This window comes from Photinus pyralis, unplaced genomic scaffold (assembly GCF_008802855.1).
Source record: "Photinus pyralis isolate 1611_PpyrPB1 unplaced genomic scaffold, Ppyr1.3 Ppyr1.4_LG7, whole genome shotgun sequence".
In the NCBI taxonomy this organism is placed as follows: Eukaryota; Metazoa; Arthropoda; class Insecta; order Coleoptera; family Lampyridae; genus Photinus; species Photinus pyralis.
In genome coordinates, this window is record NW_022170738.1 from 32,693,902 (window position 1) to 32,707,934 (window position 14,033).

At 36.8% G+C, this 14,033-nt stretch overlaps 2 protein-coding genes across 2 annotated transcripts; one reads left to right on the forward strand and one right to left on the reverse strand.

Moving 5' to 3' along the window:
* Positions 1–1,048: 1,048 nt before the first annotated feature.
* LOC116176027 (myeloid differentiation primary response protein MyD88) lies at positions 1,049–6,150 on the reverse strand. Its single transcript, XM_031494456.1, has 5 exons — positions 5,732–6,150; positions 5,540–5,668; positions 5,288–5,487; positions 1,906–2,289; positions 1,049–1,854 (listed from the first exon to the last, which is right to left on the reverse strand). The coding sequence occupies exons 2-5, from the start codon at positions 5,653–5,655 to the stop codon at positions 1,322–1,324; spliced, it is 1,233 nt and encodes a 410-aa protein (XP_031350316.1). The 5' UTR covers positions 5,656–5,668; positions 5,732–6,150; the 3' UTR covers positions 1,049–1,321.
* Positions 6,151–7,457: 1,307 nt separating this feature from the next.
* Positions 7,458–10,041, forward strand: LOC116176612 (25S rRNA (cytosine-C(5))-methyltransferase nop2-like). Its single transcript, XM_031495256.1, has 2 exons — positions 7,458–7,688; positions 7,738–10,041. Exons 1-2 carry the CDS (start codon positions 7,589–7,591, stop codon positions 10,008–10,010), a joined length of 2,373 nt encoding a protein of 790 aa, XP_031351116.1. The 5' UTR covers positions 7,458–7,588; the 3' UTR covers positions 10,011–10,041.
* Positions 10,042–14,033: the final 3,992 nt, after the last annotated feature.

Below are 14,033 nucleotides of genomic sequence, written 5' to 3' on the forward strand. Positions count from 1 at the left end.
CTGCCAGCAACAAATTTTCAAAATCTCATTAGAATAATATTGTAGAAAAGAAATCATCAATGTCTCTCGCATTCGCGCGAATATTGTATCCAATTTATTGATACAGCGGGCCATTTTCATATTTTGTAGTAGCTGATCCCCTGGACTTGGGACCTCCTTTGGGAAATTTTGTTTTCTTGGACGCTCGGTTTCGGCGGCTGAGCTGCCTTCCCTCACGCATCGGGGGAACTTGGTACTACAGTACATACCTATATCAAATTCCCTAAAGTTGCATCGCAATCGGGAAGTTCTAATGAATATTACTTAAATATAAAATATAGATGTATTAACCTTTAATTCGATTAATTGCCCAATTATTTCTGAAGATCTGGACAAATCATAAAAATCCTGCCTCCCCCCACCCTCCAAGTTATCGCCACTGAACGACCCCATGTTGCTTCAGCAAGATCTAGTTACCCGCGAATAATTTGATAAGAAGCGAATGGGAAACTTTTGACTTTGAAATTTTTCTTGTAAATTTAAGTGTGACACGTCATTATTAATTTTTCTTTTGTCTTCTATCTCATTCCGTAAAAATTCAATATGGCCCCCATAACAAAGTAGGTAATTAGTAGGCTGTAGCTTCTACATCTAGCATGCTATGGAAATTCTGATAACAGATTCAGATTCTCCGTGATCACAGAAGATGCTAACGGGAACCGTCAATCTTCGACCGTTTAAGCTAGGGAAAATGAAAACAAAATTTGCATCAACAAAGTTGACATTTTCAGTTTTTGCTGATATCTCGATTTTTCTCAAAAGTATTTTTTTGATCACAAAAGGGGGCAATTTTGCCTACATTCAACCTGCACTGTATCGCTCACCGTTATCGAGAATCCCATGGTGAGCCACGAATTTGAACTACCCTGTACATATCGGTGCAAAACTATGTACAGTATCACCGTAATTTTACTTCAATGACTAGATTCATTTTTGCAGTCTGTTTATGAGGATGCAATTTTTGAAGAACATTCAATGTTATATAATTATTTAAATAAATAAGCGTAAATATATTCAAGATAGATATTTATTTAAAAATATTGAATCTTATAACAAAATAATTTCACAAGTAATGGCACTTTAAAATGTGATGGCTGTGTTTACAACAATGGAAAAGTTCAAAATTTCTATTTACATTATATACAGGTCTTTAATACTTATGCTGTTTAATCATGCAGATTGGTGTGTTTAAAACAAGCAATTAACTTAAAACAAGAGTTAGTAAATGCAACAAAAAATAGCTTACTTTATATGGAAATAGAAATAGAAACTAACTTAAACGTTAATTCGCTATAGCAACTTTTCGTTTAATGCTACGAAATAGATTCTTTTTATGCGATTCGTGATTTGCATCTGAACATTTGTGGTTTTTATTCGATAAGATCTTTTTAAGCCACCCAGTTTTAATTTTGCTCTTTTTGACCTCAACAATTTGTGCGGGTAGACTGTCTGTTTCCGAAATGGAGCTAACAATTTCATCATTTTCTATACTAGGCAGATTAATCATACTACTAAATTTAACACCATTTTTCTTTGGCTTCAGCAAGCTGCTTTCATGAGTTATGTCAGGTACAATAGCGATATGATTAGTTTCCGCAATCGGAGGCGTCTGAGGTATTTGCTGAGATGAAGATCTATATATGGGAGAGGTAGGCACTGGAGATTGGTTAACCATCTTAATGGAATCTCGAACCCTCTTCCAGAAGTTGGAGAACTTTCCTTGTCGCTGATAATCCAGCATAAAAAGACACTTTAGATCTGAAGGCACTTGACAAGGCGTGTAAAGGCACGGTACTATTTTGCGTGTTTGTTGTTCTAAAAATTGAAATATTACAAAAGTGAAAATTAAAAAATCTCGTCCAATACCAATTCCTAGCGACTGAGCAAAGCTACAAATAAATTTATTAGAGTAACTATCCAAGAATGCCGGCGATAGTACAGGGACCAAGCGGTCGCACCTCAACGATATCAGTTTCATTATAGCTTCGTGTTCAAAAATTCCCGCGACTAAATCGCGATCTCGTGTGCACAGTTTTAACTTGTAGTCGTTTTCCATTTTGTCGATGAGTTCTGTGGCAAAGTTGGCATCTTCGTCAGCAAATAAAACAAAGGCGTCGTAATGTTGTGGTCCAAGACCATTTTCCAACCTCACAATGTCTTCCCTTGTTAACACAAGAGAATCTAAACCAGGGTTTACATTGCTCAATTTGTCTTTTTCACAAGTTGGTTGATAGGCTTTTATGTCCTCATCTAAAAGAAAACTTCTTAGATTCTTAGAAACAAGGGTACAAATAGGCGGGTCTGAATGAGTGCAACACTTGCACAAATATTTCCATGCCCCCAATTTGTTTACAGTATATAAACATTGTAACATTCAAGAGGGATCTATGCAGCAACTTTTTGAATCTTTGAATAGTTGGTGACGGTTGGGGATGTTTCAGTCTAAAAGGCTACGTCAAAATTCGATTTAGGTAGTGCGCCGTGCAATTTTGGTACGATTGAAGGGTAGGACATAGTTTTAAGTCAGTAGGTACCTATCATTTTGGAAAGTATTGAAACATGTTTGGCAACTGTAGAAATTGCAAGATCTACAATCACCTATCGTTTGCGTTGTTCTATTTTAACCAGCTGATAGAAGTAGGGGCGTGAAGAGAGTATGCCAGTGGCGGCTCATGAGTTACGTAGCTGGTGAGGCTGGACATGGGGGGGGGGGGGGGGGGTCTCCGAAAAAATCAGTTTAGCTACAATTTGGCAATTTCTTACCCCAAAAGTTAAAAAAAATTAATGCTTTTTCCTATATTTTAATGGGTGTACCTATACAGTAGACATTGAAAGTAAAAGAAGGTACCTTGTTACCTACTCGTATTTGATACACGACACAGTACGTACATTGTAGGTATACTGCATGCATGGGCGCATTTTCTGATGAGCATTGTAAGAAATTTTCTTTGTCAGTTGGGCATGTACATAATTTTACAGGCGGTTTCCAATCCTGCCTTAAATTTATTTGACAATTAGCGACTATTTTAACCGCGTTATTTAAACCATAAATGTCACGTGTGAGCCAATCACTTTTTCATACCAGGTCTTAATAAGAGCTTTATATTTAGCTGCTTGCTTACGTTAATTAACGATTTACTTAAATCAGGAACGGGACGCTTCCACTACCGCCAATTTTAATATGAATGTTTGTAATGCAATATTTTCATTCGATCATACACAATCGGCATACGTCGTTCTCCCAGTTTAGAATTCGCAGCTCCTCAATCGAGAACGCCCGACGACAGTCTTCCGGAGATGCATCGAATCTTTTCCGTCTCTTTTACACTTGAGCTGCTAAACGGACAGAGGCTAGCCTCAAATGGTTCCTTGTTTAACATACAGCACTTAAAAACGTATCGTGGAAAGTTTACGTTGTTCTAGTGTTTCATTATATGGAACTGTAGAGGCAGATGCACATTTGCCTCGCGCTTTCATACTGCGACGCGCAGCCAATTATAAAGTAAATTCGTGGGCAATTTTAATTTTGATTTGTTCTACGATTTAAATTTATGGTGGCGTTACAATAAATAATCGTAACGTACCAAATTATAAATCTATAGGTGAGGCACTGCCTCACTTGCCTCATCGGACAAGCCGCCACTGGAGTATGCTGACGTAGTTAGCACGTTCAGAGCAGGCGTTTCGTTGGTTTCCTTTTTCGGGTTAAAAAGTACTTACACTTTAGTGAAAGAAGAGATCGAAAGCGGGCGGAAAGTATTTCAAGTATAAAAAGTTTGAACTAATCTTGGGGCGTTCGCATGAAACCTGTATTAAATAATATAATTTTAAATAAACGTGTTAATAAAGTGAACTGCTGGTCTCAACACATTCAGAGGTGGTTTTGTATTAATAAAAGACTAAAATTTCAAACGAGCCGGTATAAATTTTGCATGAGCTATACACGAAGTACTCGACCAAATATCGAAGAAGCAAAATAAACACAGTACGGGTCGTTACATTGTTTCCTGTTAGCGGCACGTGTGGTTCTCTTTAGTAAAGTTGATGGACGGCAAATTAACTCTTTTTACAATCGTGCAATCGTATTCCCAAGAAATAAATATTATTTTATGTGGATGTTACTTAGGTGTTTCGACCGTGTCGTAGTTCACGAACTTTTATCTCCAAGTAATTAAACCATTATCCCGCGCATTATTCGACAAAGACACACTTTGACATAAGAAAAGTTGACGCTGCAGAAGTCCATTAGTAATGTCTTTAATCTGGGCGGAACATTAGGCAAATTCATCTCCCTATTTAGTCAACTTTATACAATGCGTTTGAGATAAGAGGGTCGCCTCAATATCTCTTTTATTTGGCGAGATAGGAAAAATGTGTCAAATATAAATTATATATGTGACATTACGATCTATTCGATCACTTCTGGTACAAGGATTTTTTGTATTTCACAAAATTAGAATAGATTATGCAAATTTCACTTCACATTCACCTAGGTATTTCAACAAGGCCGTGGTACACAATTGTCACAAGTGATGGAAGCTGCCATTTTTTTAAAGATTGAGCTATACGAGGTAAAAAAACATCAAATTACATTGCATCAAATTGGATTTGGATCTGGGAATTACAAAGCACAGGACACAGATATTTAATCTGTGTAGGTAAGTCTATTTCACCAAATTAGACTGCAAGTAAGAAAAGAAAAAAAACAAATGAAATTGCAATTTTTCGAACAAGTCATCCCACATATCAATCAAAAGCAACGCATTTCAAATTTTTTCTGCTGACATACTTATTTTTATTCTCCTCCTCATGTGATTATTTCTGCAATAAATGAATGAAAAATGTAAGATTTGCGTTTTTCAAAAGCTGAAATTTTCTTTGGCAAGGCCATTGTAGTCCCAGTAGTGGTCAAAAAATAACCTTGAGCGCAATTATTGTGTTGCTGTTTTGTCTATAATTATAGAAATACTTGGCCTTGCGAATGAACATAAATGTGAGATGAACAAGGAGCTGATTGATCAAAGTGAGACACAGACACTTGCAAAGGAATGGGGCATTATTGGCTTTTGCAAAATGAAATTTTATAATGCAAAATCCAAGAAATTGATATTTTCTAATTTACTAAGAATCGCCCAGTAAACAATTACGCAATTTATGATGAGATAAAGTTTATGGAATCCCAATTAAACATGATAAGAACCGAAATAACTGCCAATTTAATGTCACTATAATAAAATAAAATGTTTACCAATAAAATATTGTACGTCCTCTACAACATCGAACCGATCCAATTTCTCTAAATGAGTCAAAAGGTTGCAAATGGTACTGGACTTTTGATCCTTCTCGTGCCACACACTTAACAGTTTTTTAGTATGATCCTTAGCATTCTGCAAACTTGGTATGCATTCCCCGCTAATTCCAACTAATTCCGCTAACCCATTCCAATCGCTGCAACAAGAATTTCTATCATAAAATTGTAAGGTACTAGAGCAGTATGAACCGTGGCAATCCGTCCTCGGTGAGAATAATCTTGGGCGGATTGAGAAGTGTCGACAATAAGGCGATTGTTTTAGTACTAAGAGCTTTTATTGAAACTTCATAAGAATCTCCTGCCATCGCCAGGTCAAAGCTAAAATAAAGAATGAGCATTTCAACCTCCATTTTAAAAGTAATTAATTGGCATCGTCCTTACCGGTGAATTATTAATGATTCACGACCTGGCGTTCATCTTCTAACGAAAAAACTACAAAATTATATGAAACGGAAAAGGCTAATTTGTTTAGAACACATAAATTAGCAATTTTGACAAAGCTAAATTGTAATTTGCTTGTTGACAGATGGCCAACAGCGCTGTTTGTGATGTGATCTTAAAGTGTAAATAAGTGATCAGCTGACGTACTTTTTTTCTCTTTTTCAGTGATTTTTATATTGTTTAAATATGAATTATTATGTAGTACACAATTATAAATTAGGAGACGTATTTTAATGAATTAAAAGCAGTTAGATAATCACATTGACAATAATCCGATTAATAAAGCACTGAATAGGAATAGAAAGTAATAACATAACCTAAATTTTGAACTTGTCACTTGTCAGTTGTTTAACCGTCAAGACCAGAGGATCAATGCAACGTTGTCAATTAGAAGCAATGAAAAGGACGTATACTAAACATATACATACAGTATCTTCCGTTTAAAATGATCTTTTAAGTGATGTAGCAAAGATAATTCGCGATTTAGAAATTATGAAGCGTCTTCAGCCGACAATTATTTCAGTTACTAATAAACGTATTGTGCCTGTCGGCGTATTATTTGTTGCTAAACAACCAGCCATTAAGACAGTACTAGTGCTGCCACCAAGGGTAATGTAAATCGCGGATAGTATTACCTTTAGATCTCGATAAAATGATTGAATTTATAACTATCACAAATGCGGAGGCGTTACTGGTGCTGAGTGCTGCAATACCGCTTGTTTTGTTATTAAATAGGAGGTGGCGAACGAGGTGGCGAAATACGAAAGTATAAAAAGAAACGTCTTGGAAGAGATCGGTCATCCGGGGAGAGACATCGAATGGAAGGCTGCGCCACACGAACATTGACATCCAGTGGATCGAGTCAAAGTGTGGAAAATTCAGGAAGGCGTTCTAAGAATTTACACAGACGGATCGGTAATGGAGGAAGGTGCGGGAGCAGCCAATCGTGGCGTGTTGAAACAAGATACGAAGAATCGCACACGATTTTCAGGACGGGAATTTTTTTCCATTCAGGTCGCATTCGGAAACAAGACTTAATCCGATTCATATTCAATAGCAGCGATTTTTAAACTGGTAGAAATCGATTGGCGAAGGTTTGACGCACCTATCTATTTCGTTCTCGAGTTAGACGAGGAACAGACAAACAGACGGACCAAACCATCACATTAGAAAGAAAAAAAATTTCTTAAAACCCGAGAAATTGAGACGCGAAAGGAGAGGCTGGAAGATGGGAGGTCTGCGCGATTGCTAACTTTAGAAAAAACAACCCATACACAAAGGCATTTTGTATCTCCTTTCGCATTTACGTCTATAATTTATTTGATCGCTTATTTATCTATCGAGACAAGGCACGAAGATTCCGCCAGGAATTTGCAACAAATTAAATTGTCTATAATTTACACCCTAAATAAAAAAAATCCCGTTTGATTTCAAAGAATACGAATACATCACGATATTATTACCTTACGCCTCAAACCACCTTTCATTAACTATTTTAAAGGATTTAGAGGGTGCAGAAAATTGTTAAAATTAAAATTTGGGTAATGAATTATTGATGTACAAACAAAGCAAATTTTTATGTCCATTTTGGCTTGTTGCACCTTGTGGATATAATTGAGACTTTGGCGGTGTAATAGTCACGTTGATATCTTCACAACGGTTATGGTAGCGTAGGCACAGCTGTCAGCATGTCTTCATAACCTAACCTCAAACACAAATATCACGTTTTCAGATTTAATTTGATATTTATTAGTTTTCATCGATACGTGTACGCACGTATCAGGCAAATAAAAAAAAATGGGGCGGAAGGCAAAGTTTACCGAAGAAAAAACTAAGAAAGGACCAGGACGAAAGGCAAAAAAACAAAAAGACCCGAAATTTCCAAAAGCAGCACTAGGTAGGTTTAGTACCCCCGTTCTTTAAAATCACATTTTCCGCTATCGTAGATGAGCCCGAAAAGAAACCTTCGCATCGTCAGAAGCAGAGGGCCCTTAAACGTATACAAAAACGAGCCGCACGTAAAGAAAAAATTAAGGAGATAAAGAAGATAAAGAAGGAGAATGTGGTTACAAAGGAATTGTCTCAGAATGTCAAAAGTACGACAATTAAACAGGTAAGCATTCCGAACGGCTCCACAAGTAAACCACTTAAAAGGCCGAAGAACTTCGTTCACTATCCGCAGGAGAGCGACGAGGAAGAGGAGCCTAAGGTTGACATGAAAGGGTTTTCTGATCATAATAAACAGTGGCTGAAGCCAAAGCAAGTAAAAACTGCAATGTTTGATAGCGAAGAGGACGATTCTGACGAAGAGGATGAAGATCAAGAGAGCGAGGAGGACGCAAAGGTAACATCATTGAATGACCTCTCAGATGAGGATGACGACGAATTTGATTCTGATTCTATAAAAGACGAAGACGAATCTGATTCTGATTCGATTAAGCTGGAAGAGGATGAGGAAGATGATTTGTTACCTATTGAAAAGGAGACAAAGAAATTGAGAGCGAAACAGAAACGTGAACAGAAACTGGCAGATGAAGAGCTGAAGCTTAACATTGCAGGCCAGGAGGTATTCCAATTTCCGAACGATGTGGAAAACGAGCAGATGACTTTACAAGACATTCAACAACGGGTCCGCGATGTTATTGTTGTTTTGGCCGATTTTAATAAGCTACGAGACGGCGAACATTCACGGGGGGACTATATGGAGTTACTGCAGAAGGATTTATGTAATTATTATAGCTATAATTTATTTTTAATGGAGAAATTCATGGAGTTGTTTTCGCTTTCTGAGCTTGTCGAATTTTTGGAGGCAAGCGAAGTGGAGAGGCCACTAACAATTCGTACAAATACCTTGAAAATACGACGGCGTGATTTGGCTCAGGCACTTATAAATCGCGGCGTGAATCTCGATCCAGTCGGTCAGTGGAGTAAGGTGGGTTTAGTTGTGTACTCTTCCCAAGTTCCAATGGGTGCGACTCCCGAGTATTTAGCAGGTCAATACATAATTCAAGGAGCATCCAGTTTCTTGCCGGTTATGGCATTGGCGCCCCAAGAGAATGAACGAATTTTAGATATGTGCTCGGCACCTGGCGGTAAGGCTTCACATATTGCCGCCATTATGAAAAACACAGGAGTTCTTGTTGCTAATGACGTAAATAAAAACAGAATTACTGCGGTTGTTGGTAATTTTCATCGGATGGGTGTTATTAATTCCATCATCTCCACACTAGATGGCAGGAAGTTTACTCAAACCACTACGGGATTTGATCGTGTATTACTCGATGCACCTTGCACTGGGACTGGGGTCATCGCAAAGGATCCGAGCGTGAAAACTAATAAGGATCAGCAGGACATTCAACGCTGTAGCACTCTGCAGCGAGAACTTCTACTTGCTGCTATTGATTCGGTTAACTCAAAATCATCAACAGGGGGCTACATAGTCTACTCTACTTGCTCAGTTTTAGTTGAAGAAAATGAGGCTGTTATAGACTATGCGTTGAAACGTAGAAACGTCTGTTTAGTTCAAACGGGTCTCGAATTTGGCACAGAAGGTTTCACAACGTACAGACAGCACAGGTTTCATCCAAATATGAAATTCACTCGACGGTTTTATCCACACACGCACAATATGGATGGTTTCTTTGTTGCGAAGCTAAAGAAATTTTCAAATGTAATACCTAAACCACCTACAGTTGAGGAAGCTGTCGAGGAAGTGCAGGAAGTTTCAATTGAAGACATAGAAGAAAAAATGAATGTAAGTCCATCCAAGGGTAAAAAACGAAAACACGGAGGGGACGTAACCGAGAAAAGTAAAAAGAGTAAAGTAATGAAAGTCGATCAACTTGGCACAAAAAAGGAAGGTATCAAGAAGGTGATCAAAAAAGATGGTGGTGACGCCAAAAGTAAAAAGGTGAAATTAAAGAAAGCTGATCAATCAAAAACAAACGACCTTAAGAAACCACCAACTAGTACAAAATTGAGTAAAGAAGCTAAGACGGATCTGAAGCATCCAAAAAAACAAGCAAATAAATCGCCATCGAAAACAAAAGTTGAGGAAGTTCAAGCAGAGAAAAAAGTTAAAGCAGTTAAAAGTAAAGAAGGTAAATTGAAAATGAAGAACCGAAACAAATTGGGAATGAAAGGTCAGGTGTCTACAGTTAAAAGTAAGATTAATAGCAATAAGCTTACAAGTAAAAAAATGTTCACAAAGAAAAGCTAAGTTTTTTATTAAATAAAATGTATAAACTGAATTTTTTCTTAATCTTTTCAGCCGTTGTTGCAAGCAGACTCAAAAGGGTGACATTATAACGTGTCTTTTTTTAAATAAATTCAGAGGTAAAACATCGAGAATAATTATAAGTAATTTTCATCTACAGAAATTAACGTAATAAAAACAGTCTGGTCCCAAATGTTTCATGTTGCACACATTTTGCTGTATATCGATAAAGTTTTGGATGCTATGAACCCTTTTATATAATGAACAAAAAAGTTCCAAGTTTCTAAATGTGCTATACGTACATACAAGGGGTTTCAACTAAAATTTCCACTGCACATTTTGGGCAGTATAATTCCTTTATGTGTTATTCTTTAGTCCACATTAACGATACGTAGTTTCATTCTTATTGATCAAAGTGGGCGTCATAGCAGCAGGTCTGTACTAGTGGCCGTTGCTTGCAGAAATGTCGGGGGGGGGTCTAGAACACTTCGCCGAATGCCCACAACGCCGATACGATATTTTGCTGGTCCATATGGCCGACGAACACTACGCCTACCGTGTCCACATCGTCGACAAATGTGCAAGGGGCACAACGCCGAAAATGCCCACTTCGCCGATGGACATAACGCCGACCGTGCCCACATCGCCGACAGATGTGATGGATTGTCGACGATGTGGGCACGGTCGGCGTAGTGTCCCTAGTCGGCGATAATGGACCATCTAAAAATCGTGTCGGCGTTGTGAGCATTCGGCGAAGTGTCCCGGCCCCGGTGTGGGGGACAGTAGCGTAAGGAAGAGGAGCCGTGAACCTTAATTCCCAAGTTTTGTTTCTGAAGAAAGTAAAAGGCCTTTTTAGCGCATTTGTACAAAAACTAAAACTGCCCCTACGTCCGTCTGTCCGCTCGTTCTTTGAGACGCTACTAGATCTTTATCTTAAGAGCTATTATTCTACTTTTTTCGCTATTTGTTTCGTTATGGTGTCGAGGAAGGATATTTTCTGCTATTCCGCTATTTATTGCTGAAAAAGTTATTGTAAAAAAATCCAAAAAACCATTTTTTACATGTTCCATAATTTTATCGTCTGTCTGTTGGTCTGTTCATTTGTCTGCCTGTCCCTCTATCTGTCCGTGTGAACGATAACTTTGTTTAGAAATGTCCGATCGCTTTGACATCTCCGTTAGTTATGAACTGAATTGCATGAAATTCAATACGGGCATAGCTTCAGCCATATAAACCGCAATGCCAAAAAGTTGAGTCGAATCGACTCAAAATTCACAGTGCCCTTTTCGCATCTCGACCATTTATAAACCGAATTGCAAACTTCTTTATTTATAAAAGTATTTAAATGAAATTTGATACAGGCACTTGGAATAAATGAAAATCTAACGTTAGTTTCAAAATTTAGGTATGCGCATGCGCAGTTCCAACTTTTTTATTTAGAAAAGCATTGAAATGAAATTCTTCTTATAAACTGAAGTTGAAGTAGCACGTCAAAAATGGATTGCACATGTGCAACGCTGTCTTTCATATTTGTGGCCGGATTTTTACGATTTTATAGAAGTTGCATCTTACAAATGGGAAATGAATGCAAGTGGAAATGCGCTTTTTGTAAATCGTTTACGATTACTTTTTAACTTGTTTTAATAATCATGATATAAAGCTGACAGCTTGACGTTTCTGGTCTGCATAGCATAATGCACTAAATTCACTTTTATCAATAAGGGCAGGTGTTCATAGCAATAATTTTGGAGCAGCAAGTATAGAAAACATTAAATTTAATTTAAATGACGTTTAAAAAAAGATATTTTTGGTAATACAAGTCAATATTTTATTAGCGAAGTTTAAAATTATCGATCTCACGAGTAATTTTAGCTGCGTTAAATATTAATTTTATTTAATTTCAATTGAGGGTACGGTCTTTATTTTGTAAAACAAATCACAAAGTAAATACTTAATTAAGTTTTTATACTGGGTAGCGCTATCTTCAATTATCGATCTCACACGCTTTTAGTGAAAATTGGAAGTCTCTAGCTATTGTAGTTGCTGAGATCTCATCCGGGCAGCCGGCCAGCTAGCCATAACGAATATAATAGCGTAGATATTTTTTTCAAAAATGCGCTATTATATATTCATTTTGGTTGTGTCGGTTTAAGTGTTGAGTGAAGGATTAATTACTCAATGGTCCAGCACGTAGGTAAGGGGGTGGTTCATAGGGTTCAAATCCGCCCCATACATAAAAATCGAGAGATCAGTAGAAAATTGATAAATCAATGCCACCGTTTTAACTCGAAATCTGATATATTGCATATTGTCGTTTATTTTTGCGAATAGATGTAGAAGGTTCTGAAACCTTAAGAGCAGAGTACGATTTGTGGAAAGAAATGGACAAAAACTGGAGTTGCTGTGAATGCTTTATAGGCTTACGACAAAGACAATGAACTGTTCTTCCCCAATATCAAACAAGTGCTAGGCCCTCTCTTGGAACCTACTTTACTCACTCTTGGTGAATATGTAGTACCACCGTAGAATGAAAAATTAAGTTATTCAATGGCATGACGCAATATACCATGCTCATAAATGATCAAATATAAAGAAAGGATGTACTCATATTCGGAATTATGTCAACTATTAAAATTGGACTACATCACGATTGTGTATAAATTATTTTCTCTCTACAGGGTGGCCAAATTTGGTTGCCAGTATGCGGTAACTCGAAAACTATATATACCTAATAGAAAAAATTGACCTTGCAGTCCCGATGTATTTTCTCAGATAAACTCGATGTTGAAAACCAAACTAGCATACAGTCTGTTGTTTTTGAGTTTAAAAATTTGAGTTCCATTTATAGATAAAAGTGTATAATTTCTTTGTTGATTAAGTTATGGGAAATGTGTTTATTACAAATGATTGTTGCATAATCTACCGTTTTCAAACACCCTATATATTTTAATCAACAGTCAGCATATTACATTCTCTTTTCAAAACTATAGCACACCAATTATTAGGTATATTAAATAGGTATATTATATTAAAAAAGGATTCAAGAGAAATTGAAAAAGTTTAAAAAGAGATTTTTAAAGATTAAAAAAAATTCTAATAATTTTTTTTTAAAACTTTTTTTAATCCTTAGGTCCGATAATTTCTTTACCTGACCCCGCATACTTATTTTAAAAGCGGCATATTATACAACAATCATTACAAAGAAACAAAGAAACACATTTCCGAAAACCCAATAAAAAAGGTTTAAAATCGAAAAATGCAACTTTTGCCTATAAGTAACTCAAAAATAAAAGATTGTAGGCCAATTTCGTTTTCAACATCGAGCTTATCTCCAAATGTTTTCAAAATGTTACATGCTCAAAAAGAAGCTTTTCAAGAAGCGCACGAGCTCCATATATGCAACAGTTACAGTGTTTGGGTATTGTTCGACTGCTGTGAATAAAGTTAATCTTCAACAGTGCGAATCAAAAAGCTACAAAGGTTTTCGATGTCTCACCAAGCAATGGATGATGTGATCTTTTTAGCCTTCGAAATGAAATGGACTGAAACCTTGGATTTCTTCAAAAATTTAGCAAAAGAACGTCTACTTTATGTGGCGATAGTAATCAAGAAAGTCTTATAGGCTGAAAGGTTTATTGTATGTTTCCCTATTAAGCCAAGGGGTGGGGGCATCTGTGCGAGTGGCATATGTGCTAGCCACAGCAAATTTTAAAAAAATATGATAATACCGAATTGAATAAAACATACCTCGTTTAAGAGTTGCAGCCTGAAGCCGTGCAGCGTTACCAGCCTCTTACTTCCTATTATTACAGCAGAAAACATTATAATATTTAGTTTTTATTGGTGATTACAATATAGTACACATTGCTTTTTAGGGGTCGCTGTGACAGTGATATAAAATTATTGTACTGTGATACATGGCCCCCGACGTTTTGTACCTAATATATATAAATATAAATATTCTACTAAGTTTTTGCATAGAACAACTAAAACTAAACTTTTTAAACAAATGCACATACACATAAA

What these genes read in the sequence shown, in the direction of transcription:
- LOC116176027 (XM_031494456.1), bottom strand. Translation starts at nt 5,655, where the DNA reads ATGGCAGGAGATTCTTATGAAGTTTCAATAAAAGCTCTTAGTACTAAA. An exon ending in ACCGAGGACGGATTGCCACG is followed by an intron (nt 5,488 to 5,539) that starts GTTCATACTGCT and finishes TTCTTGTTGCAG; the next exon opens with CGATTGGAATGGGTTAGCGG. An exon ending in TGCTCAGTCGCTAGGAATTG is followed by an intron (nt 1,855 to 1,905) that starts GTATTGGACGAG and finishes TTCAATTTTTAG; the next exon opens with AACAACAAACACGCAAAATA.
- LOC116176612 (XM_031495256.1), top strand. Translation starts at nt 7,589, where the DNA reads ATGGGGCGGAAGGCAAAGTTTACCGAAGAAAAAACTAAGAAAGGACCA. An exon ending in ATTTCCAAAAGCAGCACTAG is followed by an intron (nt 7,689 to 7,737) that starts GTAGGTTTAGTA and finishes CCGCTATCGTAG; the next exon opens with ATGAGCCCGAAAAGAAACCT.